This window comes from Siphateles boraxobius, unplaced genomic scaffold, assembly GCF_051911475.1.
Source record: "Siphateles boraxobius isolate OS27281-9 unplaced genomic scaffold, OSU_SipBor_1 222, whole genome shotgun sequence".
Lineage (NCBI taxonomy): Eukaryota > Metazoa > Chordata > Actinopteri > Cypriniformes > Leuciscidae > Siphateles > Siphateles boraxobius.
In genome coordinates, this window is record NW_027508836.1 from 732,723 (window position 1) to 760,179 (window position 27,457).

A 27,457-nucleotide genomic window follows, 5' to 3' on the forward strand; every position below is an offset into this window, starting at 1 on the left:
GTTTTCTCCCACGGGCTAAATTCACATCACGTGACGGGGCGTTCCCGGGGGCGTTCCCAGACAACCGTCCGTATCTATTATGTGAGAGGAACGTCAGTTAAATATCTGAAAAATACGGGGTTAATGGAAAGAATATAGTTTTTTTTTTTAAATTTATTTGTTTTAGTAGGGTTTTATGGTAGTTTGCACACAAACTGTTCCACACTCCAGCCCGGTAGGTGGCGGTAACGCTCCTAAATGCTGGTTGCCAACCGCCAATCAAATCAAAGAAGAAGATGGAACGTCAGTTTGTACGTCACAGTCACGTGGTGAGATTTGAAATTGAACCTCGAATGCCCAACAGACAACACCACTGCTGTGAGTATGCAAGGAAACTGAGTCGAAACAGGAATATTTGATGATTTTCGGAGGTACAGTTATAATTTTTACAACTTCTAAATGTATACGACTCGCAGATATAATGTTTTGTTGATTTGAAAATGATTTGCTAGTATCTGTCGCTGTGGATGCCAGCTGTCATGAATACTAACCCGTTCTACTCGTGTTATATAAGTTAACGTTACATAATAATTTTAGTATTCTGATTACAAATAACCTTCGTTGCATGCTAACGTTACTGGATTTATTATATCACAGGAAACTTCGCACAGGATTGATGGCTTTAGGGTTTGAGCAATCAAAACGCGTGAAGATGGATGAACTTTCGCCTCACATTTTGAGGTAACGTTAAGCTAAAGACCTAATCGTTAATTATGTTTTTATTGTAAGTGATTTTTAAATGTGTGTTGTTTTGGGTTGTTTGTCTCATCATGTCTCCTAATTTTTATTCCCCTATTAATAAATAACATTGTAACGTTAATTAACAACAGCATGTTTTGTTTGTACAGAAGTTAAAGGGCTTATTTATACATTGTTCATGTTTTAGTTGGACGTTCTTCTATTTATTTTTTAAAAATGTATATTACCACTTGTTTCAGAAAGTTCAAACATTTAAAATAAAGGTCGACTGATTTACCGATAATGGTAACTAGATTTGCCCACATCGATAACCGATTAATCTACCGACAATTTTAAAATGGATACTGAATAAAAACAAGTATAACACATTAAATAGTGCTGAACTTTATTACAAAAATAGAAAAACCGTAATGAACCATGAAAATGCTCTATACTTTTTAAATATAAAAAATTATAAATTAATTGTACTTTGATTATTCATGTTAGTTCAGTGCATTAACTACACGACTTAGACATTAACTAAGACATGACTTTAAAATGTATTAGTAATTAATATTGAAATCAACAATACGTTTTTATAAACCAAAGTTAATGTTACAAGTGGACTCTTATTGTAACGTGTTACTATTTCATATAAATCTAAACAGTTATGCTTAGAAATTGCCATACTACACAAGAGCCAGAGCATTGAAATGACACGCATCATATGCAAATTGTATGTATACTCACACTTTATTTGCATCTATTTTAAAACACTTGATCTTTATCTAATCAAAATATGTTAAAATGAACTGAATTTGAATGCCTTTCTGATTTGTTTGTTTCATATATGTTTATGTGTGTGTCAATACACATTACTTTCTCATGTCACTAGCTTTATATGTCACTTCACTGCATAATTAGCATTAAAGCGACCAGCTACCTTATTATGATATGAAAACGCGTTCGGTAGGGGACAGTTTCATTCTCTGTTAAATCCGCATCTTAAAGGGACATTGTGTAGGAATTTTTCCCATCTAGCGGTGAAATTGTATTTTGCATTCAAACGAATTGTGCTCTCCAGCGCCTCGCTTTTTCTAATGCGTGTTGCATCTACGGTAGCCGTTATGTACCAGAAAGCTATGACAATGCAAGAACAATCATATGCTCTATTAAAATATATTCTTATCGAATCTCTAGGTTACAAAAAAAGTAAACTTACAAACCTCGTTTTTAGCGCCTTCTCAACTTTACCCAATAGCTGCTATTCATCAAAGAGCCTGTTTAACTTTTAACTATAAATGTTCTAATGTCTATATAATAAAGTACACAACCAAGCAATGAAAAAAAGCATGTGATTAAGACTGTAATACTGACTTATGCTATACCTGTCGAGGAGAAAGCAGGACTTCAGCGTCTCTTTTCAAATCTTTCTCCTGCATTAGTTCTTTCCACCTGGAAAAAGCTATCCCGACACTGACTCTTGTTTTTTGTAATCTCCGGTCACGTTTCCTTTTACGTTCAATTTTGGACTTTTTTGGCCGAAGAGGATTTCTTCTCCTGTGGCTCGGCATATGTATGCCATTAAAAATAACCTTTTAAACTTGCCTGGGCCGTGACAAGCGCCTCTCGCGGCTCTCTCCTGTTTCTGCTGCTTTCAGTCATGTGACGCTGGCTCTGAACGAAAACGCGTTGGTCTAGTACTTTTTGACCCTCTCTGCTATTATAGTTTTTCAAGATGGCGGGATGACATGGAAGCCTCCGTGGACCTACCCGTTAGGGCTGTCACTTTTGACAAAAATCAAATACTTCCATAAACACGCATACCTCTGTTAAAATCTCAGAAAATTTGGTTTAGGGTTTCATGACCCTTTAAAAACTGGATTTACACCACAGGGGGACTTTGACAATACACATTGATTCAAAGCAGCTTTACAGAAACTCCATATTACATTTTAGAGTGATCTGTTATCAGAGGAAACTGTCTAAGTTATGCATTTCAGAAATGTACATATACAAAATCAAAGTTAGCAAAATATTTATTATTCTAAAAAATTAAATAATTTAGGGCAGAAAGAATAAGCTCATTGTAATGAATACTTTTTTGCTAAAAAATGATTGACATTTTAGAAAAATGTAGCACTCCGAAATAACGTCTTTTTAACTTAATGTGAATGTTAGCGAAATGTTTTTAAAACATGTTAGTTGTTAGTTGGACTGTAACTAGTACTTCAGTTCATCCTGTGTATTGGCCTGTTTAAATGTGGAGTTATCTGCTTTTGCTTAAAAACAAACTTTTAATATACATAAAAAAACATACTTTGAGCTTTAATTATTATTACTTAATCAAAACAACCCAGTTGCAGTTTGATTGATAGGCCTAGTTGTCTGTTTTTGCAAATTAACTCTTGTTGTAAATGTCCCAGATGGGAGATTTGTGTGCAAATTTTAAAGAGTTTAATTAAACGTTCATGTTATATATTTTGGTTGCATTTGTGAGTTAATAAAAATGTAACTGGTTGTGTAAGCTTGGAACTTAATATCGATAAACCAATCGATATAGCCCTGACTCGAATCCCAGAACTTTTTGAGGTATCGGCAAATATCGTATCGCTGGCTGTCAGAGAATCGATATCGTATCGTGATGAACTGTCCGATTTACACCCCTACCTGTGACAATTTTATTTGAACTTGTGTAATCGTGAGACTTCCCGTTCCAGCGCTCCGGTGGAGACTGCGGTCCCGTCGCAGAGGACTCCAGAAGAACAGGTTTCCCAGCCGCAGGAGCACCTGCAGATCATGTACTGCAAAGAACAGGTGTACCAGGGGGACGAGGAGTTCAGCTTCGAGGAGCTTCGTGCGCAGCGCTACTACAGGGCTCTGAGTGGTACGTGTGTTTTATACAGCATGTGTGTTCAGACTGAGACAGAAAAAACGTTGTCGGTAAAATTCTGTATTATAAATAGGTATCGACCGATTATCGGCGCCAATATTGAGCATTTTTATGGTTATCGGTATCGGCCATTTTCAAAACCGATTTGCCGATAATTTAATTTGGAAATGTGCTATATTTGGCTCTGTCGGGACTCCCCACTCTGATCCCTGATCACGCTTTAGCTGTCTCTCAGAGTTAAGGCAGCAGCAGACTTTGCTGAAGTTTACCACATTTACCACACACACACACACACTGGAGCACACGTGACGCTTGCACTGTTTTCAGCTCAGCCGCATCATTATGAGGACATGACTGCATAAACATCATCTCCAGAGCCACTTAGTCACTTCATGAGCTTTTTAATGCTTGGAATGGAATGGAAATTGTTTTATTTGAAACCGGAACAATGCACAAATAAACATTAAACTTGTTAAACAAGAGAATATGTCTTGGGCCAGGTTGTAGCAACAATTGCTAATTTCCACCTGTAGTCCCTGGGCAGGTATGACAAATTTAACTGAGAAAAGTGATCGTCATATCAAACACACAGAAACTCAAAGATCTCCACGGCAACCCATCAAAATAGCCCTAACATTTTTATTTTTGTTAAACTGTAAATAAACTGAATAAGTTTAACTTCAATTAATTAGAAATGCTTTTTGATTACTAAAATTTAATTTAACCATTAAATTAGTCTTTAATTTTTACAAAACGTTTACAAAATGCTGCTGGGTGCTACCTGCACTTTTTAAGTTATTATTATTATTAATAATGTTATTAACAGTTCTCAGATTTAAAGATATGTTTAAAGTCATTTAAAGAGAGTTTTTTTCAAAACCCTTTGTTATTCTTAATTTTGACATTAAAGGCCATTGCAAATTGAGTCTTAAATTAGCATCCGAAATTTTCGCACGTTGAAAAAAAAATTCACCCTCACGTTATGTCAATCATGCTTGCTCGCTGTCTACGAAACTTTCGTCCATCACAAAAAAAATCGGATCGGGTTTGATTTTCTGCGTTTTTCGCATCCGGAGCAAGCAGTGTTTTGACAATCCAGAGCCACCGAATCACGAATACGAAAAAACGCATACGAAAATTTCATTTTTACACCAGACGTAGGCTATATATCGGTTCAAAATATCGGTTATTGGTCTACTTGATCTGTAATAATCGGTATCAGCATCGGCCCTGAAAATCACATATCGGTCGACCCCTAATTATAAATTTTTCAAGGTTGTACCCTGGAACTTATTTCATGGTTTGCGTTCTCGAGTCGCCAGGCACTGTTTTGTGCAAATGAGCTGCCGGATCGCATTGAGTGTTTTCTGTTAGAAAGGTGTGTGTTAGCGTTGATAACTAATGATCGTTGCGACGGAAGTGAATCAATCATAACTAACTTCATCTTGACAATTACTGCTGTAAAGCCTAAACGATCTGTGTTACTATAATCTCCTATTATCACTGTAAAGCTGCTTTGAAATTATCTATATTGTTAAAAACGCTGTATAACTGAAGGAGACTCGACTTGAGACGGATTTCTAGAAATCAGGGTTCCCACGGGTCCTTGAAATCCTTGAAAGTTTGTGAATCTAAAATAAATTTAAGGCCCTGGAAAGTTTTTGGAAATAACCATACGTGGATACACTGGTCATTGAAAGTGCTTGAATTTATTTTGTGCAAAAAGTTTTGACTCATTTTTGTTTTGAAACATTGCACAAAAGTTTGGCCTGAAACGATGCAACCTTGCTCTTTCTTGAAATGTGTCCCCACATTAAGTCCTTGAATTTGCGGGTATTGGACCTGGAAAGTCCTTGAAAGGTCCTTGAATTTTAAGTTTACCAAGGTGTGGGAACCCTGAGAAATGCAATATAAATAGGATTTCAAACCACATATGAATGTAGCTTGAAACGGATTTGTAATCTGAATCTGATCGGATTCCAATCGGATTTGGACTGACAGTCTGAACGAGGCCTTTAAGAGCATTTCACACCAAAGTTCATGTTTTGATACATTTTATTCATTCATTAAGTTTTGGTTTGGCTTTACATTGATTGCTTTGTAAACGGATGTGCGTCTGACGTCAGCGTGTTGTCAATTATGTTTATTAAGGAAAAACCACTCTTTAATTTTGTATTGCATTTGAAAATGTAATTTTTGGATATTCAAAGAATGATAGCAGTGTGATTAAGAAGGCTTTTGTAATTAATCTGTTCATTTTATTAGTCAAATTTCACATCCGTAAGTGTAAGTTTTCTAACAAAAAGCCCCTTTTCTCAGTATTCATTAAAGAATTTGATAATTACTTTTCTACTATTCAATCTGGTACTAATGGAAAAGCTATTAAGACTGTTCATTTATATACTGTCTTCAAAATCTTTGATTGACACGTCTATTATTTTTGTGATTTTTTGTTTATATGTGTGTTTTCTTTGCTTCCCATGTAACGTGTCTTTTCTGGTTTTAGTTTTCTATAATAACCCTGAATTAGCATTTTAATGTGTTTTTACGTTTGTAAATGTGCAGAAAAGGCCTCACACATCAAGAAAATAAAGCAGGAGCTGCAGCTTCAGATCGAGCAGAAGCAGAGACTCCTCCAGCAGAGACTCGGCACAGCTCCACAGGTACAGCTCTACAGCGCGTGCACTCTGCTTTAGAAACACACGAGGGAGAGTTAGGGAGGACTCGGCTTTAGAAACACACGAGGGAGAGTTAGGGATGACTCGGCTTTAGAAACACACGAGGGAGAGTTAGGGATGAAGGGGTTGACGATTCGGGTGAAGAATCCCTTTAAACGCATGTTTTGCCTTTTTAAAATGAACTTTCTGACACAACCAGTGTGTGTCCGGTTCCTGATTTAACGGTATGATTTTTTTTTTTTTTTTACATTTATTTATTTATCAGGGACCATGTACAATTTGAAACATAAATGTTACCATTTGATGCATTGTACCAGAATTAAAATTGCACCAATTTTAATTCTTGCTGTAGGTGGTTGACGAAGAGGCCGATTCTTCTGGCTCGTGTGAGTCTGTGGGGAAACAAGCTCCATTCGTAATCTACAGCGAGCAGGGAGAAGGTCATGTGCTTCAGAGGTCAGCTCTCATAGTGCTTTAAGACTCTTGGGTTGGGTTGAATGAGGTATTTGCATTTAAAGGTTTCTCTGATCTCTGCTGATGTTTTTCCCGTTGTGTGATTCAGGAAGAGTTCAGTGAGTCGAGAGGAGGACAGGAATCACAGTGAGTTTCTCCAGTCACTCCTGTCTTTAATACACTGGTGTTTGACTGCGGTCACGTGTGTGTTCAGGTGAAGTTCCAGTGCTAAACACGTGTGTGTGTTAGGTGAAGTTCCCATGCTAAACGTGTGTGTGTGTGTGTGTGTGTTCAGGTGAAGTTTCCATGCTGAACGTGTGTGTGTGTTCAGGTGAAGTTCCCATGCTGAACGTGTGTGTGTTCAGGTGAAGTTCCCATGCTATACGTGTGTGTGTGTGTGTGTGTGTGTGTTCAGGTGAAGTTCCCATGCTAAACACGTGTGTGTTCAGGTGAAGTTCCCATGCTAAACGTGCGTTTGTGTGTGTGTGTGTGTGTTCAGGTGAAGTTCCCATGCTAAACGTGCGTTTGTGTGTGTGTGTTCAGGTGAAGTTCCCATGCTGAACGTGTGTGTGTTCAGGTGAAGTTCCCATGCTGAACGTGTGTGTGTTCAGGTGAAGTTCCTATGCTGAACGTGTGTGTGTTCAGATGAAGTTCCTATGATGAACGTGTGTGTGTTCAGGTGAAGTTCCCATGCTGAACGTGTGTGTGTTCAGGTGAAGTTCCCATGCTGAACGTGTGTGTGTTCAGGTGAAGTTCCTATGATGAACGTGTGTGTGTTCAGGTGAAGTTCCCATGCTGAACGTGTGTGTGTTCAGATGAAGTTCCTATGATGAACGTGTGTGTGTTCAGGTGAAGTTCCCATGCTGAACGTGTGTGTGTTCAGGTGAAGTTCCCATGCTGAACGTGTGTGTGTTCAGGTGAAGTTCCTATGATGAACGTGTGTGTGTTCAGGTGAAGTTCCTATGATGAACGTGTGTGTGTTCAGGTGAAGTTCCCATGCTGAACGTGTGTGTGTTCAGGTGAAGTTCCCATGCTGAACGTGTGTGTGTTCAGGTGAAGTTCCTATGCTGAACGTGTGTGTGTTCAGATGAAGTTCCTATGATGAACGTGTGTGTGTTCAGGTGAAGTTCCCATGCTGAACGTGTGTGTGTTCAGGTGAAGTTCCTATGATGAACGTGTGTGTGTTCAGGTGAAGTTCCCATGCTGAACGTGTGTGTGTTCAGATGAAGTTCCTATGATGAACGTGTGTGTGTTCAGGTGAAGTTCCCATGCTGAACGTGTGTGTGTTCAGGTGAAGTTCCCATGCTGAACGTGTGTGTGTTCAGGTGAAGTTCCTATGATGAACGTGTGTGTGTTCAGGTGAAGTTCCTATGATGAACGTGTGTGTGTTCAGGTGAAGTTCCCATGCTGAACGTGTGTGTGTTCAGATGAAGTTCCTATGATGAACGTGTGTGTGTTCAGGTGAAGTTCCCATGCTGAACGTGTGTGTGTTCAGATGAAGTTCCTATGATGAACGTGTGTGTGTTCAGGTGAAGTTCCCATGCTAAACGTGTGTGTGTGTTCAGGTGAAGTTCCCATGCTAAATGTGTGTGTGTTCAGGTGAAGTTCCCATGCTAAATGTGTGTGTGTTCAGGTGAAGTTTCCATGCTGAACGTGTGTGTGTTCAGATGAAGTTCCTATGATGAACGTGTGTGTGTTCAGGTGAAGTTCCCATGCTAAACGTGTGTGTGTGTTCAGGTGAAGTTCCCATGCTAAATGTGTGTGTGTTCAGGTGAAGTTCCCATGCTAAATGTGTGTGTGTTCAGGTGAAGTTCCCATGCTAAATGTGTGTGTGTTCAGGTGAAGTTTCCATGCTGAACGTGTGTGTGTGTTCAGGTGAAGTTTCCATGCTGAACGTGCGTTTGTGTGTGTGTGTTCAGGTGAAGTTCCCATGCTGAACGTGTGTGTGTGTTCAGGTGAAGTTTCCATGCTGAACGTGTGTGTGTTCAGGTGAAGTTCCCATGCTAAACGTGTGTGTGTTCAGGTGAAGTTTCCATGCTGAACGTGTGTGTGTTCAGGTGAAGTTTCCATGCTGAACGTGTGTGTATTCAGGTGAAGTTCCCATGCTAAACGTGTGTGTGGGTGTGTTCAGGTGAAGTTTCCATGCTGAACGTGCGTTTGTGTGTGTGTGTTCAGGTGAAGTTCCCATGCTGAACGTGTGTGGGTGTTCAGGTGAAGTTCCCATGCTGAACGTGTGTGTGTGTTCAGGTGAAGTTCCCATGCTAAATGTGTGTGTGTTCAGGTGAAGTTCCCATGCTAAATGTGTGTGTGTTCAGGTGAAGTTCCCATGCTAAATGTGTGTGTGTTCAGGTGAAGTTTCCATGCTGAACGTGTGTGTGTTCAGGTGAAGTTTCCATGCTGAACGTGTGTGGGTGTGTGTTCAGGTGAAGTTCCCATGCTAAACGTGTGTGTGTGTGTGTGTTCAGGTGAAGTTTCCATGCTGAACGTGCGTTTGTGTGTGTGTGTTCAGGTGAAGTTCCCATGCTAAACGTGTGTGTGTGTGTGTGTTCAGGTGAAGTTTCCATGCTGAACGTGCGTTTGTGTGTGTGTGTTCAGGTGAAGTTTCCATGCTGAACGTGTGTGTGTGTTCAGGTGAAGTTCCCATGCTGAACGTGTGTGTGTTCAGGTGAAGTTCCCATGCTATACGTGTGTGTGTGTGTGTGTGTGTTCAGGTGAAGTTCCCATGCTAAACGTGTGTGTGTTCAGGTGAAGTTCCCATGCTAAACGTGCGTTTGTGTGTGTGTGTGTGTGTTCAGGTGAAGTTCCCATGCTAAACGTGCGTTTGTGTGTGTGTGTTCAGGTGAAGTTCCCATGCTGAACGTGTGTGTGTTCAGATGAAGTTCCTATGATGAACGTGTGTGTGTTCAGGTGAAGTTCCTATGCTGAACGTGTGTGTGTTCAGGTGAAGTTCCCATGCTGAACGTGTGTGTGTTCAGGTGAAGTTCCTATGATGAACGTGTGTGTGTTCAGGTGAAGTTCCCATGCTGAACGTGTGTGTGTTCAGATGAAGTTCCTATGATGAACGTGTGTGTGTTCAGGTGAAGTTCCCATGCTGAACGTGTGTGTGTTCAGATGAAGTTCCTATGATGAACGTGTGTGTGTTCAGGTGAAGTTCCCATGCTAAACGTGTGTGTGTGTTCAGGTGAAGTTCCCATGCTAAATGTGTGTGTGTTCAGGTGAAGTTCCCATGCTAAATGTGTGTGTGTTCAGGTGAAGTTTCCATGCTGAACGTGTGTGTGTGTTCAGGTGAAGTTTCCATGCTGAACGTGTGTGTGTGTTCAGGTGAAGTTTCCATGCTGAACGTGTGTGTGTTCAGGTGAAGTTCCCATGCTAAACGTGTGTGTGTTCAGGTGAAGTTTCCATGCTGAACGTGTGTGTGTTCAGGTGAAGTTTCCATGCTGAACGTGTGTGTATTCAGGTGAAGTTCCCATGCTAAACGTGTGTGTGTGTTCAGGTGAAGTTTCCATGCTGAACGTGCGTTTGTGTGTGTGTGTTCAGGTGAAGTTCCCATGCTGAACGTGTGTGTGTGTTCAGGTGAAGTTCCCATGCTGAACGTGTGTGTGTGTTCAGATGAAGTTCCCATACTAAACGTGTGTGTGTGTGTTCAGGTGAAGTTCCCATGCTAAACGTGTGTGTGTGTGTTCAGGTGAAGTTTCCATGCTGAACGTGTGTGTGTGTGTGTTCAGGTGAAGTTCCCATGCTGAACGTGTGTGTGTGTTCAGGTGAAGTTCCCATGCTAAATGTGTGTGTGTTCAGGTGAAGTTCCCATGCTAAATGTGTGTGTGTTCAGGTGAAGTTCCCATGCTAAATGTGTGTGTGTTCAGGTGAAGTTTCCATGCTGAACGTGTGTGTGTTCAGGTGAAGTTTCCATGCTGAACGTGTGTGTGTGTGTATTCAGGTGAAGTTTCCATGCTGAACGTGCGTTTGTGTGTGTGTGTTCAGGTGAAGTTTCCATGCTGAACGTGTGTGTGTGTGTGTTCAGGTGAAGTTCCCATGCTAAACGTGTGTGTGTGTGTGTTCAGGTGAAGTTTCCATGCTGAACGTGCGTTTGTGTGTGTGTGTTCAGGTGAAGTTTCCATGCTGAACGTGTGTGTGTGTTCAGGTGAAGTTCCCATGCTAAACGTGCGTTTGTGTGTGTGTGTTCAGGTGAAGTTCCCATGCTGAACGTGTGTGTGTTCAGGTGAAGTTCCCATGCTGAACGTGTGTGTGTGTTCAGGTGAAGTTCCCATGCTGAACGTGTGTGTGTGTGTGTATTCAGGTGAAGTTTCCATGCTGAATGTGTGTGTGTGTGTGTGTGTGTGTGTGTGTGTGTGTGTGTGTTCAGGTGAAGTTTCCATGCTGAACGTGTGTGTTCAGATGAAGTTCCCATGCTAAACGTGTGTGTTTGTTCAGATGAAGTTCCCATACTAAACGTGTGTGTGTGTGTATTCAGGTGAAGTTTCCATGCTGAACGTGTGTGTATTCAGGTGAAGTTCCCATGCTAAACGTGTGTGTGGGTGTGTTCAGGTGAAGTTTCCATGCTGAACGTGCGTTTGTGTGTGTGTGTTCAGGTGAAGTTCCCATGCTGAACGTGTGTGTGTGTTCAGGTGAAGTTTCCATGCTGAACGTGTGTGTGTTCAGGTGAAGTTCCCATGCTAAACGTGTGTGTGGGTGTTCAGGTGAAGTTCCCATGCTGAACGTGTGTGTGTGTTCAGGTGAAGTTCCCATGCTAAATGTGTGTGTGTTCAGGTGAAGTTCCCATGCTAAATGTGTGTGTGTTCAGGTGAAGTTCCCATGCTAAATGTGTGTGTGTTCAGGTGAAGTTTCCATGCTGAACGTGTGTGTGTTCAGGTGAAGTTTCCATGCTGAACGTGTGTGTATTCAGGTGAAGTTCCCATGCTAAACGTGTGTGTGTGTGTGTGTGTTCAGGTGAAGTTTCCATGCTGAACGTGCGTTTGTGTGTGTGTGTTCAGGTGAAGTTTCCATGCTGAACGTGTGTGTGTGTTCAGGTGAAGTTTCCATGCTGAACGTGTGTGTGTGTGTGTTCAGGTGAAGTTTCCATGCTGAACGTGTGTGTGTGTTCAGGTGAAGTTCCCATGCTAAACGTGCGTTTGTGTGTGTGTGTTCAGGTGAAGTTCCCATGCTGAACGTGTGTGTGTGTGTGTATTCAGGTGAAGTTTCCATGCTGAACGTGTGTGTGTGTGTTCAGGTGAAGTTTCCATGCTGAATGTGTGTGTGTGTGTGTGTGTGTGTGTTCAGGTGAAGTTTCCATGCTGAACGTGTGTGTTCAGATGAAGTTCCCATGCTAAACGTGTGTGTGTGTTCAGATGAAGTTTCCATGCTGAACGTGTGTGTTTGTTCAGATGAAGTTCCCATACTAAACGTGTGTGTGTGTGTATTCAGGTGAAGTTTCCATGCTGAACGTGTGTGTGTGTGTATTCAGGTGAAGTTTCCATGCTGAACGTGTGTGTGTGTGTGTTCAGGTGAAGTTCCCATGCTGAACGTGTGTGTGTGTTCAGGTGAAGTTCCCATGCTAAACGTGCGTTTGTGTGTGTGTATTCAGGTGAAGTTTCCATGCTGAACGTGCGTTTGTGTGTGTGTGTTCAGGTGAAGTTCCCATGCTGAACGTGTGTGTGTGTTCAGGTGAAGTTCCCATGCTGAACGTGTGTGTGTTCAGATGAAGTTCCCATACTAAACGTGTGTGTGTGTGTATTCAGGTGAAGTTTCCATGCTGAACGTGTGTGTGTGTGTGTTCAGGTGAAGTTTCCATGCTGAATGTGTGTGTGTGTTCAGGTGAAGTTTCCATGCTGAACGTGTGTGTGTGTGTGTTCAGGTGAAGTTTCCATGCTGAACGTGTGTGTGTGTTCAGATGAAGTTCCCATACTAAACGTGTGTGTGTGTGTATTCAGGTGAAGTTTCCATGCTGAACGTGTGTGTGTGTGTGTTCAGGTGAAGTTTCCATGCTGAATGTGTGTGTGTGTGTGTGTGTGTGTGTGTGTTCAGGTGAAGTTTCCATGCTGAACGTGTGTGTTCAGATGAAGTTCCCATGCTGAACGTGTGTGTTTGTTCAGATGAAGTTCCCATACTAAACGTGTGTGTGTGTGTATTCAGGTGAAGTTTCCATGCTGAACGTGTGTGTGTTCAGATGAAGTTCCCATACTAAACGTGTGTGTGTGTGTGTGTATTCAGGTGAAGTTTCCATGCTGAATGTGTGTGTGTGTGTGTGTGTGTGTGTGTGTGTGTGTGTGTGTGTGTTCAGGTGAAGTTTCCATGCTGAACGTGTGTGTTCAGATGAAGTTCCCATGCTAAACGTGTGTGTGTGTTCAGGTGAAGTTCCCATACTAAACGTGTGTGTGTGTGTGTATTCAGGTGAAGTTTCCATGCTGAACGTGTGTGTTTGTTCAGATGAAGTTCCCATACTAAACGTGTGTGTGTGTGTGTATTCAGGTGAAGTTTCCATGCTGAACGTGTGTGTGTGTTCAGGTGAAGTTTCCATGCTGAATGTGTGTGTGTGTTGTGTGTGTTCAGGTGAAGTTTCCATGCTGAACGTGTGTGTGTGTTCAGGTGAAGTTTCCATGCTGAACGTGTGTGTGTGTTCAGATGAAGTTCCCATACTAAACGTGTGTGTGTGTGTTCAGGTGAAGTTCCCATGCTAAACGTGTGTGTGTGTGTTCAGGTGAAGTTTCCATGCTGAACGTGTGTGTGTGTTCAGATGAAGTTCCCATACTAAACGTGTGTGTGTGTGTTCAGGTGAAGTTCCCATGCTAAACGTGTGTGTGTGTGTGTGTTCAGGTGAAGTTTCCATGCTGAACGTGTGTGTGTTCAGGTGAAGTTTCCATGCTAAACGTGTGTGTGTGTTCAGATGAAGTTTCCATGCTGAACGTGTGTGTGTTCAGATGAAGTTCCCATGCTAAACGTGTGTGTGTTCAGATGAAGTTTCCATGCTGAACGTGTGTGTGTTCAGATGAAGTTTCCATGCTGAACGTGTGTGTGTTCAGATGAAGTTCCCATGCTAAACGTGTGTGTGTGTTCAGATGAAGTTTCCATGCTGAACGTGTGTGTGTTCAGATGAAGTTTCCATGCTGAACGTGTGTGTGTTCAGATGAAGTTCCCATGCTAAACGTGTGTGTGTGTTCAGATGAAGTTTCCATGCTGAACGTGTGTGTGTGTTCAGATGAAGTTCCCATGCTAAACGTGTGTGTGTGTTCAGGTGGAGGTGATGTTCAACAGCAGAAAACAGCCACAGCAAATCCATTCAGTGCTTCTGAGGACAGACAGACAAACAAACCGTGAGGATACTAGCTGGCCTTTCTTTCTTTCTTTCTTCCTTTCTTTCTTTCTTATCATTTTATCGTTAATCTTTCTTGTATTGCTCTTTCTTATCGTTCTTTTATAATGTTCTTCGTTTCTATCATTCTATCTTTTGTCATCCGTTTATTCTTTTTATCTTTTTTTCCTTTCTATTCTATCATTCTTCCTTTTTCATTCATTCTTTTTTGCATTCTGTCTTTTATATTGTTCAGTCTTTCATGTTTTGTCCTTTTTTTTAGCTCTTTCTTTGCTTTTTTCTATCGTTCTCCAATCCCTTTTTTCAACTCTTTCTTGTTCTTTTTGTCATTCCCTTTTAGTTTTTTGTGTTTGTTTTATTCATTCTTTTCCTTTCTTGGCCGCTCTCAGTCCACTCTTTCATTTAATCAATACTGACCATGTTTTCTTTGGGATTTCAGATCATCTTCGGTAAACCGTGTTTCTCTGAAGCTGCCGACCTCGAGTCTGAAAGGGCCGAAGTCAAAAGCAGAATTCTCCGCTGACAAAGTGAGATCATGTTCCTTCAAGGAGTACTTCACTTTAAAATGAAAATGAGCCCTTGATTTAAGCCATCCTAGGCGTATATGAATTTCTTCTTTCAGACGAATACAAAATACGAATAAGCTTTATAATGGCAGTGGATTGCAACCTACAGATCGAAGCTCAAAAACGTGCGTCAATCCGTCATAAACGAACTTCTCAACTTCTCGGCTCCAGCGGGTTAATAAAGGCCTTCTGAAGCAAAACGAAGAGTTTGTGTAAGAAACATATGCATATTTAAACAACATGCGCGACTTATGACGTCAGAAGTAGCGTATAGTGCGTCGCATTACTCGCTTAAGTTGTGCTTTACACTTAAGTGGAATCCGTATGCTCGTTTGGCCGGAAGCTAGTTATTTTATTTTATAAAATTTTAAATATGAATATTTTTCTTACACAAACTCATCGTTTCGCTTTAGAAGGCCTTTATTTATCCACTCAAACCGTAGAGCGTTGGTGCTTGCAACGCCAAGGTCATGGGTTCGATTCCCAGGGAAACAAGAACTGATAAGAATGTATAATGTGTAGCTTGAAATGCAATGCAAGTCACTTTGAATAAAAGCGTCTGCCAAATACACAAATGTAAATGTTTAGGATGCATGGATGCACATTTTTGAGCTTCAATCTGTTGGTTGCAATCCACTACCATTATACAATATGGAAGAGCCAGGATAATTTTTAATATAACTCTGCTTGTATTCGTCTGAAGGAAGAAAGTCATATACAGCTAGGATGAGTTGAGGGAGAGTGAAAGGAGTAGTTCACTTCACATGATTTAGTTTCTTCCTGGTAATTAAAGTGTTCCTGTCAGTAATCATGGTGCGTTCGTTAGCAGGACTCGTCCATCTCTCGCTGTGAGGAAGCCATCGTCAACGGCCACAGGAATAAGACTCTGTGCCGGAGTCCAGACGACACGTGTGAATTCGCTCGTGCCACTCATCTCTCTTCTACTCCATTCGCTGGAGTCGAGAGGCAGAAACTGCCGGAGAATCCCGAATCCACTGACGCATCAAACATGAGCCCTGAGGAGAAGAAGCTCAGGTACTCGAGTGTGACACGCTTACAAGTTCTTTTACTGTGATTAAACTGTCTGGAAATGTTCAGAATTGTCTTAAAAATGTCTTGCACTGAAAAGAAATGGGTGTAGAAACAATTCTCACTCATATATCTACAAAGAAACTTCAGAAAGTTAAAGAAACTAGTGTTTCAAGTAACACTAGATAGTCCAGAATAGTATTTTCTTGTAAAACGTACTCCTGAAATGCAAAATTTTGTTTATTACAGTATAGATTTCAAAAGTGGATACATTGCCTTGAAGGCGCACATTTTTATCAGTTCATGCATTTTTTAAATCAAACCCTTGAACTAGTTGTTGCCACAGTTACATTTGATTTAATGTTGCAGTATTTTTAATGGCTAATTATGACAAATCTTGGTTAAAATCTCACTCAGATGTCGGTTTGTCCATGGTTTGTGTTCATAGTCCTATCCTAGAGATCAGTCAGGAGTTGGGCGGCACTTCCTTCGCTAACTTTTCCCAGGATCCCATGAAACGGTTTAATGAGACGGAGATCAGCCGCACTGTGGAGGGACCAGAGACTGTGCTGGAGAATGGTGAAAGTTTAGAGTTTATATGATCTCTTAGTGAAGCTAGATCTGTTAAAGCTGCACAATTAATTGTTAAAAGATCGCATTCTAGATTAAATCACCTTTTGAAAGTAACTCGATGCTTCAAATAAAGATTGTATCATTACACCAGTAGGTGGAGACAAGAGTGTTAAAAATGTGTTGGTCATTGAATCATTCATTCAAGAGATTTGTTCAAAAATAGTGATTCATCCAGTAATGAAACAAGTGAAGTCTTTATGAGTGAATCATTGAATCATTCATTTTAAGACATTTGTTTAAAAACACAAAAACACATTTAAAAAAAGTGAAACAAGTGATTCAAGAGATTTGTTTAAAAACACTGATTCATCCAGTAATGAAACAAGTGAAGTCTTTATGAGTGAATCATTGTGATATGTGATCGTCATTTCAACCATACAGTATCATTATTTCTGTGTTACTGTTTATGAAGCGGTTTCATATCTATACATGACAACGGCTCTCTCTGAATCAGAACACAGAACTGAATGTGATCGGACTTGTCAAAGCTTTAATAGACAGTCGAATAACTTATTTAGGAATAAGATCAGGTGTGTGTTTGATTGAGATCAACATCTTTGAACAGTTATTCATGCAGCTCTAACACAGAATAATTATCGTCAATAAGAGCTTTCATAAATGATTAAGAAAATCACAATGATTATGTTTAAGTGAGAACCCAGGCACACACATCTTACATTATCTGGTAATTTCTCCACCGCACAAATATGTTCTATGATATATGATCTCGCATCTTTTTAACCTGTTTGTGTTTGTGCACAGTGTCAGTCACGGAATCGGCGGGTGTCTGCAGTCCCGGCGTGAGATCCAGGCTGTTTCAGCAAGCAGACGAGACCACGCTTCACAACTTACACCGTAAAGCTGAACCTCTGCCCGACACCAGCGGGGACTTAGACCTCGGTATATGGAAAACTCATAGACCGTTGCAGTAATGTTGTCAAAATAATGCTTAATAGAATATTCCACACACTTTCAGATGGAGAGACGTTGTTATACCGCGGTATGCTGAAAGATTTCACCGTTTACTCATCCAGCAATGGCACTGTCCTTCTGAAGGTGTGTATGTTTTACAGCCCTAGATAGTGAGTGTACTATTTTCAAAAGTTTGAAAAAGGCCAGTTCAATGATGTCAAATGAGATGTACAGAAAAGTACTGAAAATAAATAGAGATGTACCGATTGATCGGCTGGTGACTGGGATTGGACGATTTTCACGTGATCGGCCATGACCGGCCGGTGACGTACAGGGAGGGCTATCTCGGGATATAGGCGCCGTTTATTTTATATATATATATAATGCTTATATAAACATAAATATATAGCCTGCTGATACAGCAAAGACAACGTCGGCAGTTTAGACGGCAGAATAGACTACAGAATATTTCGTTCTGTATTGATAAGTGCAATATTTGAAAATTTATAATTATTTTATTTTTTTTAAATTATATTTATATCTGCATTTGTCAAAACCTATAGACTTTCAAACATAAATGTATTTTATTAATATGTATTCATATCAAAATGACATGTAAACATCTTTTCCTATTCTATTTTGCCTGGAAACGCTTCCAACACACTTGCGTGCCGCGTGAAAAATAGGTGTCGGTTCTATTTCTAGCATGCACGTGTTTTCGGCGCGCGTCACGCAGGCAGTGTGCAAAGCTCTAACCTGTTAACATGGGAGCCGAGATAAAAACGGACACGCCACGCAGCCAGTGTGTCTCCGGCCTAAACACCGCAAGCGTGAGCAGCGCGTAATTTTCCGGTGTGCATGTTAATCAATGAGAGCAGCAGCGGCGCGTGATCAGCAGTGAAGCGCAGAGTCTGTTTTTGTTGCGCTGCTCACGCTCAATTAAAGTGAAAGCACACTTTTGTGGACCGAATAAATATGATTTCACACAAAAAGTGCCCAAAATGCAGAATTTGCATGTCTGGTGTGTTTTCATCAATAGCAACCTCCCCGTCTCTCTCTTGAAACCAACACGGAAGTGAATTAAACTGCAATTCATCGATTGGCCGCTTGAGGCTGACAGCAAAAGTGAGTCAAATCTGTATCTCCCGCATGTTAAATCCCCAACCTTACTGCAGAAATAAACATGTTTACAGCCTCGAGCAAAAAGTGGTTTTGGTCTATATAGCTAATTTTGCCCTTCATGACAACTGTGAATTTTTTTACAACTCATCCGTTTAAATTATAATAAGCCTTAAAGTTCTGCATAATTAAGGGCGTGGCCACTTGAGTTTGAGTGACAGGTGGATTGCGGCTGCTGTCACTGCTAGCCGACGTTTGTCGATCTGTTAACGTCACCCTCAGCTAATTCCAGCAGCTGCTCCTGCCATCTCTGCAGTGTTTGTGCTTTTTTCGGGATTATTTCATACAATTTAATACACGCATTATACCTTTGCCCACGCCGTTGGACTCCGTCGGTGTCGAGTATGGAGAGAACAACCAGCGCTGTATTTCCAGTTGTTTTCCTCGCATGCGCTAATGGATGTCTGACCATTTAGTTGCTTTTTGGAGTAAACGGGCTACACTCGTTATGCGGTACCGTTGCTCTCACGGAACAGATATGCTTATTTAACTTTTAAGTGTTAAATAAAAAGTACCGTGAGATGAATCCTGCAGGTGTCAGTGCTTTCTCTCCGTCCATGCAATAGATGCACGCCCTTGAATGAGCGCGGATTCCTAGTGCACGCACTTGAACTTCTGAGGTAATGTTTTTGGTTTAACCCATTTGAGAAATTGAAAGGCGGCCAAAATCAGATTTTAAAATCGACTGAACTGAATAAAGCTCTTTACGAACTTGACATGCGATGCTGCGCTGACTGACATGTATGCGCATGAGTCACTGTCACACGCACAAGCTCAGAGCAATATTGTAAGTTACTGCATGATAATACATTTTTAACTAGCAGAATAATAATGCATCACGATACACAGTCTCACTTTTAGTTACGTCTTTTAATTATTATAGTCTTTCAAAGGGCAAAAACATGAACTTTAACGTTCAGCTGTCACTTTAGTGCGAGGCCAGTAGCATAGCATTAGCACCTCAGCTCCACCTACGTCCCGCCTCTTTGCCCATTTTCTTTTATCCGGGAGTGACGAGAGATGACCAAGATGGCGATGGTTGGCCCCGCCCACTTTAGGCTTCAAAAACACTCTTCAGAAACCTGGTGGAAAGAGTACTGAAAAAACATACACAAGTAAAAGTACCATTACATTCCAAAAAAATGTAGTGTGAGTAGAGTAAAAAGTACTTGTCCAAAAAACTGCTTGAGTGAGAGTAAAAAAGTAGCTTATTTAAAAGTACTCATGAGTAGTGAGTACTGAGCTGCGGATTCTATAAACACTGTGCACTACAATTTGTAAATTTACAAAAATTGCACATACTGCAATTCACATTATATTTTGTTCTTTGTCAGAAAGATTGAAGAATATCTATCATCCATCTTTTTAAATTGCATCAAATCAGTACACTCATCACATTATTTGGGGGAAAAAGCATTTAAAATTAGGCGAAAGGCCACTGGGCCTGAGCATGCTATTGTTGCACATAAAATATTAATATTCATAATTCAAAAACCTTTAGAAACTCATGAGATGGGTTAAATAGAGAGATTAAAAAACACCCAATTTCTCTCCAAAACGGTACCAATGTTAGTGTTTTGATAAATGAGAATCACTAATATTATCAGATGACCTCACCTAATGCACTGAAAAAGGCTAAGATAGAGAGCTAACACTAATTACACACTTTAATTCCATGCTATTAATTATGTTACAATCTAAACGTAAGTGCACATTGTTCTAGAAGGGTTGCACAATCCCTTACAGTTTACACAGCTACATTTACTCACATTGTAATGCTGATAATATATATTTGTAAGGAAAATTGTGCATTAAATGGAAGTTATATCCAGGAAACTTTTACAAAAGAAACACACACACAAATGCATGTCTCTTTGTAGTCGCGGCGAAGCTGTTTTATCAGCAGCATCCACACACACACAAACAAAAGTTGAACATGAAAAATGTTTTTGAGCAAGTGCACTTGCCAAATGAAGACGGATCGTATAATGGATCAATCAAAAAACGTTGTGATCGTGACGCGCGTCGCTCGATAATGTGATTGTGAAGTAAATGGAAACGGGAATTCACCGCATTATGAGCTCGTCACGCAATACCCCCAACCTCAGACCAAATGTTAGGCCTGTAGACAGGCCAGCCTATATAAATATCATATTAAGCAGAAATGTGAAATGTACCTTAGCATATTAGAGGAAGGGATTGAATCTGGATTGAATTGATGCGTGAAGAATGCACTTCCACAGCAGTCACGAGTAACAGCAGGAAGAGGCGTTAAAATTTTCTGTGCTTAATTTGATTTGATGACAGTCACGAGACCGCTTACTCAATCCAATCACGTTCATGGCTTAAAATAAAATGAAAACAAGCATGTAACGAGTAACGACCACAAACAGAAGGAAAATAGCGGAGAAAAAGTACCGATACATCACTTAAAATGCACTCAAGTAAAAGTAAAATTACACAATTTTTAAACTACTCAGAAAAGTACAATTTCTGAAAAAAACTACTTACAGTAACGTGAGTATTTGTAATTCGTTCCTTCACACCCCTGCCTACGGGTGACGTCACGGACACTACGTCCATATTTTTTTACAGTCTACGGTTTTAACAAGAACTGGCGTAGGATATGTCAGAAAAGAAAATGAATTTTCTTTTTGAAATGAACACATTTTTTTAATTGGATGTGAAAAGAAAGAAATGGTTCTTCCATAACACTGCACTTTAGTCTGTTGATGTGTGTGAATTTCCCACACCAGGAGTAATATATATAGTTCTATTTTATAGTGATTACTGTTCAAAAAATGTTCTATGTAAAATGTTCTACTAAAGAAAAGAGAGAAAATAAATATTTAAAATGAAATCGGCTGGTCAAACTCAATGAAAAGTCGTAATCGGCCTAGAAAATTGTAATCGGTGCATCTCTAAAAATAAATATTTATTATAATATATTTTACAATACAAATTTACTAGTATTTATGTATTATTATAGAATTTATTAAAGTCCCCCTGTAGTCAATAATTGAATCTCTTAAAACCCATCTTTAATCACCAAAATGACACATTGAAGTGTTTTTTTTCCCTTGGAAAATGTTCTTCATGCCTTAAAATAGTTTTGAATGTAACTCGACACCCTTCCCTTATTTAGTATGCGTGGTTCTATGCATATGCAAATGAGCCCCGCCTCCACTCACTCACAGCAGCACAGAGATCCACTCGTTGACGATAAATATATACACACTTGTGTATTTATACTTTGTTGACATTGTTCATGATATCCTTTAACTTTTAGATTTACACTTGCTCTTCTCTCTCTACACACACACACATTATATCAACACTAACTTTTATGTTGAATTCGATTAATCGATCAGACACACATATATACTGTGTATGTATACTTTATAAATATAATAATATATAAAACGCGTATCATATAAAAAACTTTTATGATAGGCAATTAATCGATTTCATAGCACTAAGTTACAATGTACAAACTTTTTTTAAACGTTTTATATATATATAAACACTAATTTCTTATATATTTATTTAGTCATGTTGTTGTGATTTATCTCTGGTGTCTACATATGTACTGTACGCATCCCTGTTCAGCTGGACTCTTCCTCGGTGCCGTGGGACTTCTTCATCAGCTCGCAGCTCAGAGCTCGCCGGTCACATGATCCACAGGATGGGGTCGTCCAGATCTCCTGCTACGTGTTCGAGAACGGCTGCATGACTCTCTGGAGGACTCCTCATGGAGAGACCATTCAGGTTCTCCTAGATTCCTTTCTCCTTTCCTCGTAAACCTCCAAGTCTAGAAGCTTGTTTCCGCCACAGAATAAAACATTTTAGAAGATAATTGTGACCTTTTTATCTTACAATTGCGTGTTTATATCTAACTATTCTGACTTTATAACACAATTGGGAGATATAAAGTTAGAATTGCATGTTATAAAGTAAGAATTGCAAGTTTATTTCACAGAAATTATTTTACTTTATTTCACTTTATAACACAGAATTGCGACTTTATAACAGAATTCTGACTTTATAACACACAATCGTGACTATATCATGCAATTCTAACTTTATAACACAGAATTGCAACATTATAACACAGAATTGCGACTTTATAACACAGAATTGCAACATTATAACACAGAATTGCAACCTTATAACACAGAATTGCAACATTATAACACAGAATTGCAACCTTATAACACAGAATTGCAACATTATAACACAGAATTGCAACATTATAACACAGAATTGCGACTTTATAACACAGAATTGCAACATTATAACACAGAATTGCGACTTTATAACACAGAATTGCAACATTATAACACAGAATTGCGACTTTATAACACAGAATTGCAACATTATAACACAGAATTGCAACATTATAACACAGAATTGCGACTTTATAACTCAGAATTGCGACTTTATAACTCAGAATTGCGACTTTATATAACACAGAATTGCTAACAGAATTCCGACTTTATAACACAGAATTGCGACTTTATAACAGAATTGAAATTTTAAAACACGCAATTCTGACTTTATAACCCACAATCGTGACTTTATAACACAGAATTGCGACTTTATAACACACAATCGTGACTTTATAACACAGAATTGCACACAGATTTGAAACTTTATACCATGCAATTCTGAATTTATAACAAAATTGCGACTTTATACCATGCAATTCTGACTTTAACAATTGCGACTTTATAACACAGAATTGCGACTTTATATCATGCAATTCTGACTTTAACAATTGCGACTTTATAACACAGAATTGCTACTTTAAATTACGCATTTCTGTCTTGACAACACACAATTGTGACTTTATGCAATTCTGAGATGTAAAGTCTGAATCGTGAGATAAAGGCGCAATTACCCTTTTTATATTTTATTCTGAGATGGAAACAGGTGTCCATACGCAAGTCCTCAATCAAACATTCCTGTTTTCATCTTTCCACCTCTAGGATCTCCTCGCTGAGCCGATTGCTGGACCGGATGTTTCACGTTTAGTCCTCCTGTTACTGGAGTTGGTGAAGCGGTTTCATTCCTGTCACGTGGTCCACGGAGGCCTGAAGCCAGAAACACTGTACGCTTACCACAGGTACATGAGTAACACATGCACACACAAGCGTATGTTTAGTGTTGACACTCGTTTCCCAGCCGTTCCTCCTGTGTGTGTGTGTGTGTGTGTGTGTTGCGCAGTGGCATCGCAGCACTAGATCTCTCGAACGCAGTGGATCTGCAGCTCCAGAGTGACGTGAAAACTGCACAAGATCTTCCTTCTGCACAGGAATACATCCAGCAGGGCCTTCTGCCAGCGTCTGCCTCACCTTATCAGGTACATCCATATATATCAACACCGCACTTTCTCAGTCCGAGGACATTCACTCTGGGTTCAGGGTATCCACATTCATTTCACATGTCTCGTACAATTATGTGGTTTTGTGTCATTAATACAGTGCATACTTTTTTTTTCTTGACAACATGCCCCATAGTCGGGGTACATTGTAACATATAATTTTATCTGATAAATCAAAAAAATATACAAGACAAACTCAAATATTTTCTCAATAAAATACAATTAATTTCTCATATACAATAATGGCATTTTTTTTAATAATTAAAAAGTGTTTTTTGAGTTTGACAAAAAACACACCGCAAAAAACTGCTATACAGTATAGTTTAAAACATAATAATAATTAATCATTTCTGACTCTCAATCTTTATTCACCTTTTCCTCATGGTTTCTCAATAGAATTCATAAAAGTATAGAATAGAATATCATAGTTCTAATAGGGGCTCATTGTTACTCAGTGTGACCACATGCCCCGCCTGAACAACTGGTGTTTAAACCCGGCGAGTGTCAGCATTAAAGAACGATCTCAACTGTTAAATAACAGATATAAGATTAAAATCATATCCGATTTGTCTAATTTTAAATAAAACAGATTAAAAATTAACTTCAGAAATCTACTTTTGCTATAGTTAAATAAATGTTCAGTGATATCTTCCAAAGATTTCTGAATTTTGGTGCAGCTTTTCCTCTATGGCGTGTGTGTAAAGTTTTAAACCATTGTGTGTACAACTGTGGCACGAGCTGATTGGCCTGTGCCGATGAACCAGTGAAGTGTGTAAAAAGCAATAATTGTTGCATTTAATTTTGGAGATTATTTCTGCTCTTGCAACAGGTTGATCTGATTGGCCTTGCAGAAATTGTGCACGTTCTGCTGTTTAACCGACCAATGAGAGTAAAGCAGGAGAGTTCGGCCTGGAGTTTGGAGGAATGCTCTGTGTCTGACCAGAGGTACAATCAACACAACTATTAATATAGTGTGTGTGTGTGTGTGTGTGTGTGTGTGTGTGTGTGTGTGTGTGTGTGTGTGTGTGTGTGTGTGTGTGTGTGTGTGTGTGTGTGTGTGTGTGTGTGTGTGTGTGTGTGTGTGTGTGTGTGATGGGTAGGTTTAGGGATAGGGGCTGTGTGTGTGTGTGATGGGTAGGTTTAGGGATAGGGGCTGTGTGTGTGTGTGTGTGATGGGTAGGTTTAGGGATAGGGGCTGTGTGTGTGTGTGTGTGTGTGTGTGTGTGTGATGGGTAGGTTTAGGGATAGGGGCTGTGTGTGTGTGTGTGTGATGGGTAGGTTTAGGGATAGGGGCTGTGTGTGTGTGTGTGTGTGTGTGTGTGTGTGTGTGATGGGTAGGTTTAGGGATAGGGGCTGTGTGTGTGTGTGTGTGTGTGTGTGTGTGTGTGTGATGGGTAGGTTTAGGGATAGGGGCTGTGTGTGTGTGTGTGTGTGTGTGTGTGTGATGGGTAGGTTTAGGGATAGGGGCTGTGTGTGTGTGTGTGTGTGATGGGTAGGTTTAGGGATAGGGGCTGTGTGTGTGTGTGTGTGTGATGGGTAGGTTTAGGGATAGGGGCTGTGTGTGTGTGTGTGTGTGTGTGTGTGTGTGTGTGTGTGTGTGTGTGATGGGTAGGTTTAGGGATAGGGGCTGTGTGTGTGTGTGTGTGTGTGTGTGTGTGTGTGTGTGTGTGTGTGTGATGGGTAGGTTTAGGGATGGGGGCTGTGTGTGTGTGTGTGTGTGTGTGATGGGTAGGTTTAGGGATAGGGGCTGTGTGTGTGTGTGTGTGTGTGTGTGTGATGGGTAGGTTTAGGGATAGGGGCTGTGTGTGTGTGTGTGTGTGTGTGTGTGTGTGTGTGTGTGTGTGTGTGTGTGTGTGTGTGTGTGATGGGTAGGTTTAGGGATAGGGGCTGTGTGTGTGTGTGTGTGATGGGTAGGTTTAGGGATAGGGGCTGTGTGTGTGTGTGTGTGTGATGGGTAGGTTTAGGGATAGGGGCTGTGTGTGTGTGTGTCTGTGTGTGTGTGTGTGTGTGTGTGTGTGATGGGTAGGTTTAGGGATAGGGGCTGTGTGTGTGTGTGTGTGTGTGTGATGGGTAGGTTTAGGGATAGGGGCTGTGTGTGTGTGTGTGTGTGTGTGTGTGTGTGTGTGTGTGTGTGTGTGTGTGTGTGTGTGTGTGTGTGTGTGTGTGTGATGGGTAGGTTTAGGGATAGGGGCTGTGTGTGTGTGTGTGTGTGTGTGTGTGTGTGTGTGATGGGTAGGTTTAGGGATAGGGGCTGTGTGTGTGTGTGTGTGTGTGTGTGTGTGATGGGTAGGTTTAGGGATAGGGGCTGTGTGTGTGTGTGTGTGTGATGGGTAGGTTTAGGGATAGGGGCTGTGTGTGTGTGTGTGTGTGATGGGTAGGTTTAGGGATAGGGGCTGTGTGTGTGTGTGTGTGTGTGTGTGTGTGTGTGTGTGTGTGTGTGTGATGGGTAGGTTTAGGGATAGGGGCTGTGTGTGTGTGTGTGTGTGTGTGTGTGTGTGTGTGTGTGTGTGTGTGATGGGTAGGTTTAGGGATGGGGGCTGTGTGTGTGTGTGTGTGATGGGTAGGTTTAGGGATAGGGGCTGTGTGTGTGTGTGTGTGTGTGTGTGTGATGGGTAGGTTTAGGGATAGGGGCTGTGTGTGTGTGTGTGTGTGTGTGTGTGTGTGTGTGTGTGTGTGTGTGTGTGTGTGTGTGTGATGGGTAGGTTTAGGGATAGGGGCTGTGTGTGTGTGTGTGTGATGGGTAGGTTTAGGGATAGGGGCTGTGTGTGTGTGTGTGTGTGATGGGTAGGTTTAGGGATAGGGGCTGTGTGTGTGTGTGTCTGTGTGTGTGTGTGTGTGTGTGTGTGTGATGGGTAGGTTTAGGGATAGGGGCTGTGTGTGTGTGTGTGTGTGTGTGATGGGTAGGTTTAGGGATAGGGGCTGTGTGTGTGTGTGTGTGTGTGTGTGTGTGTGTGTGTGTGTGTGTGTGTGTGTGTGTGTGTGTGTGTGTGTGTGTGTGATGGGTAGGTTTAGGGATAGGGGCTGTGTGTGTGTGTTTAAGTTTTTAAGTGTCATCAAAAACACAAGTCTCATAATCAAAAATATTTGGTAACGCTTTATAATAAGCTCCCATTAGTTATTGCATTAATAATGAGCAATACAATTGTTATAATATTTAGTAATGTTAGTTAATAAAAATACAACTTTTCATTGATAGTTTGTTCGCTCAGGTCCATTAAATAATAACAATAAATGTAACTTATACCACTTTTTATTTGAACAATGTATGATGTTGAAATTAACATTAACCAAGATTAATAAGTGATTTAAAAGTATTTTTTTTATTGTTGACTCCTCTTAACAAATGAAACCTTATAGTAAAGTGTTACCAAATATTTTGATATTCATCTTTATAGCCTTTTAAGATATGCAAATAAAAATCTGTCACAGTTTAAACATGTTTGATGTTTTATTACGACATGGATGTGTGATTGTGATGTCTTGCAGCGCTGCTGTAAACTCCTCATGGAACGACTTCTTCCACATCACTCTGAATCCGCAGCAAAAGTCTTCTTCGCTGGTTTTCTCCGAGCTCATCAGGAATGTGAGCGACCGCTTATGAATATCTGTCAAGTTACACTATTTTATTGTAAAATAATGCCATGTGACTATGGAATTAATGTTATATATATTGTTCTTTGTACACATTAATAAACTATTTTCACAATG

The 27,457-nt window shown here is 40.4% G+C and overlaps 1 protein-coding gene across 2 annotated transcripts; it reads left to right on the forward strand.

Annotated features, from left to right (window-relative positions):
- The first annotated feature begins 297 nt into the window (after window positions 1-297).
- On the forward strand, window positions 298-27,457 carry bub1ba (BUB1 mitotic checkpoint serine/threonine kinase Ba). Of its 2 annotated transcripts, none has more exons than XM_077240246.1 (17): window positions 298-410; window positions 637-720; window positions 3,438-3,604; window positions 6,176-6,273; window positions 6,641-6,744; window positions 6,851-6,888; window positions 13,970-14,048; window positions 14,487-14,574; window positions 15,443-15,648; window positions 16,091-16,221; window positions 17,038-17,175; window positions 17,252-17,331; window positions 21,976-22,134; window positions 23,355-23,491; window positions 23,593-23,728; window positions 24,579-24,694; window positions 27,236-27,457. In XM_077240246.1, the coding sequence occupies exons 2-17, from the start codon at window positions 656-658 to the stop codon at window positions 27,348-27,350; spliced, it is 1,857 nt and encodes a 618-aa protein (XP_077096361.1). In that variant the 5' UTR covers window positions 298-410; window positions 637-655; the 3' UTR covers window positions 27,351-27,457. The 2 variants fall into 2 exon arrangements, with proteins under 2 accessions (XP_077096361.1, XP_077096360.1); XM_077240245.1 differs by having other exon boundaries at window positions 311-410; window positions 15,440-15,648.

Coding starts and splice junctions, on each gene's coding strand:
- bub1ba (XM_077240245.1), top strand. CDS start 656: ATGGCTTTAGGGTTTGAGCAATCAAAACGCGTGAAGATGGATGAACTT. Junction 3,605..6,175: donor CTACTACAGGGCTCTGAGTG/GTACGTGTGTTT, acceptor GTAAATGTGCAG/AAAAGGCCTCACACATCAAG. Junction 23,729..24,578: donor CGTCTGCCTCACCTTATCAG/GTACATCCATAT, acceptor CTCTTGCAACAG/GTTGATCTGATTGGCCTTGC.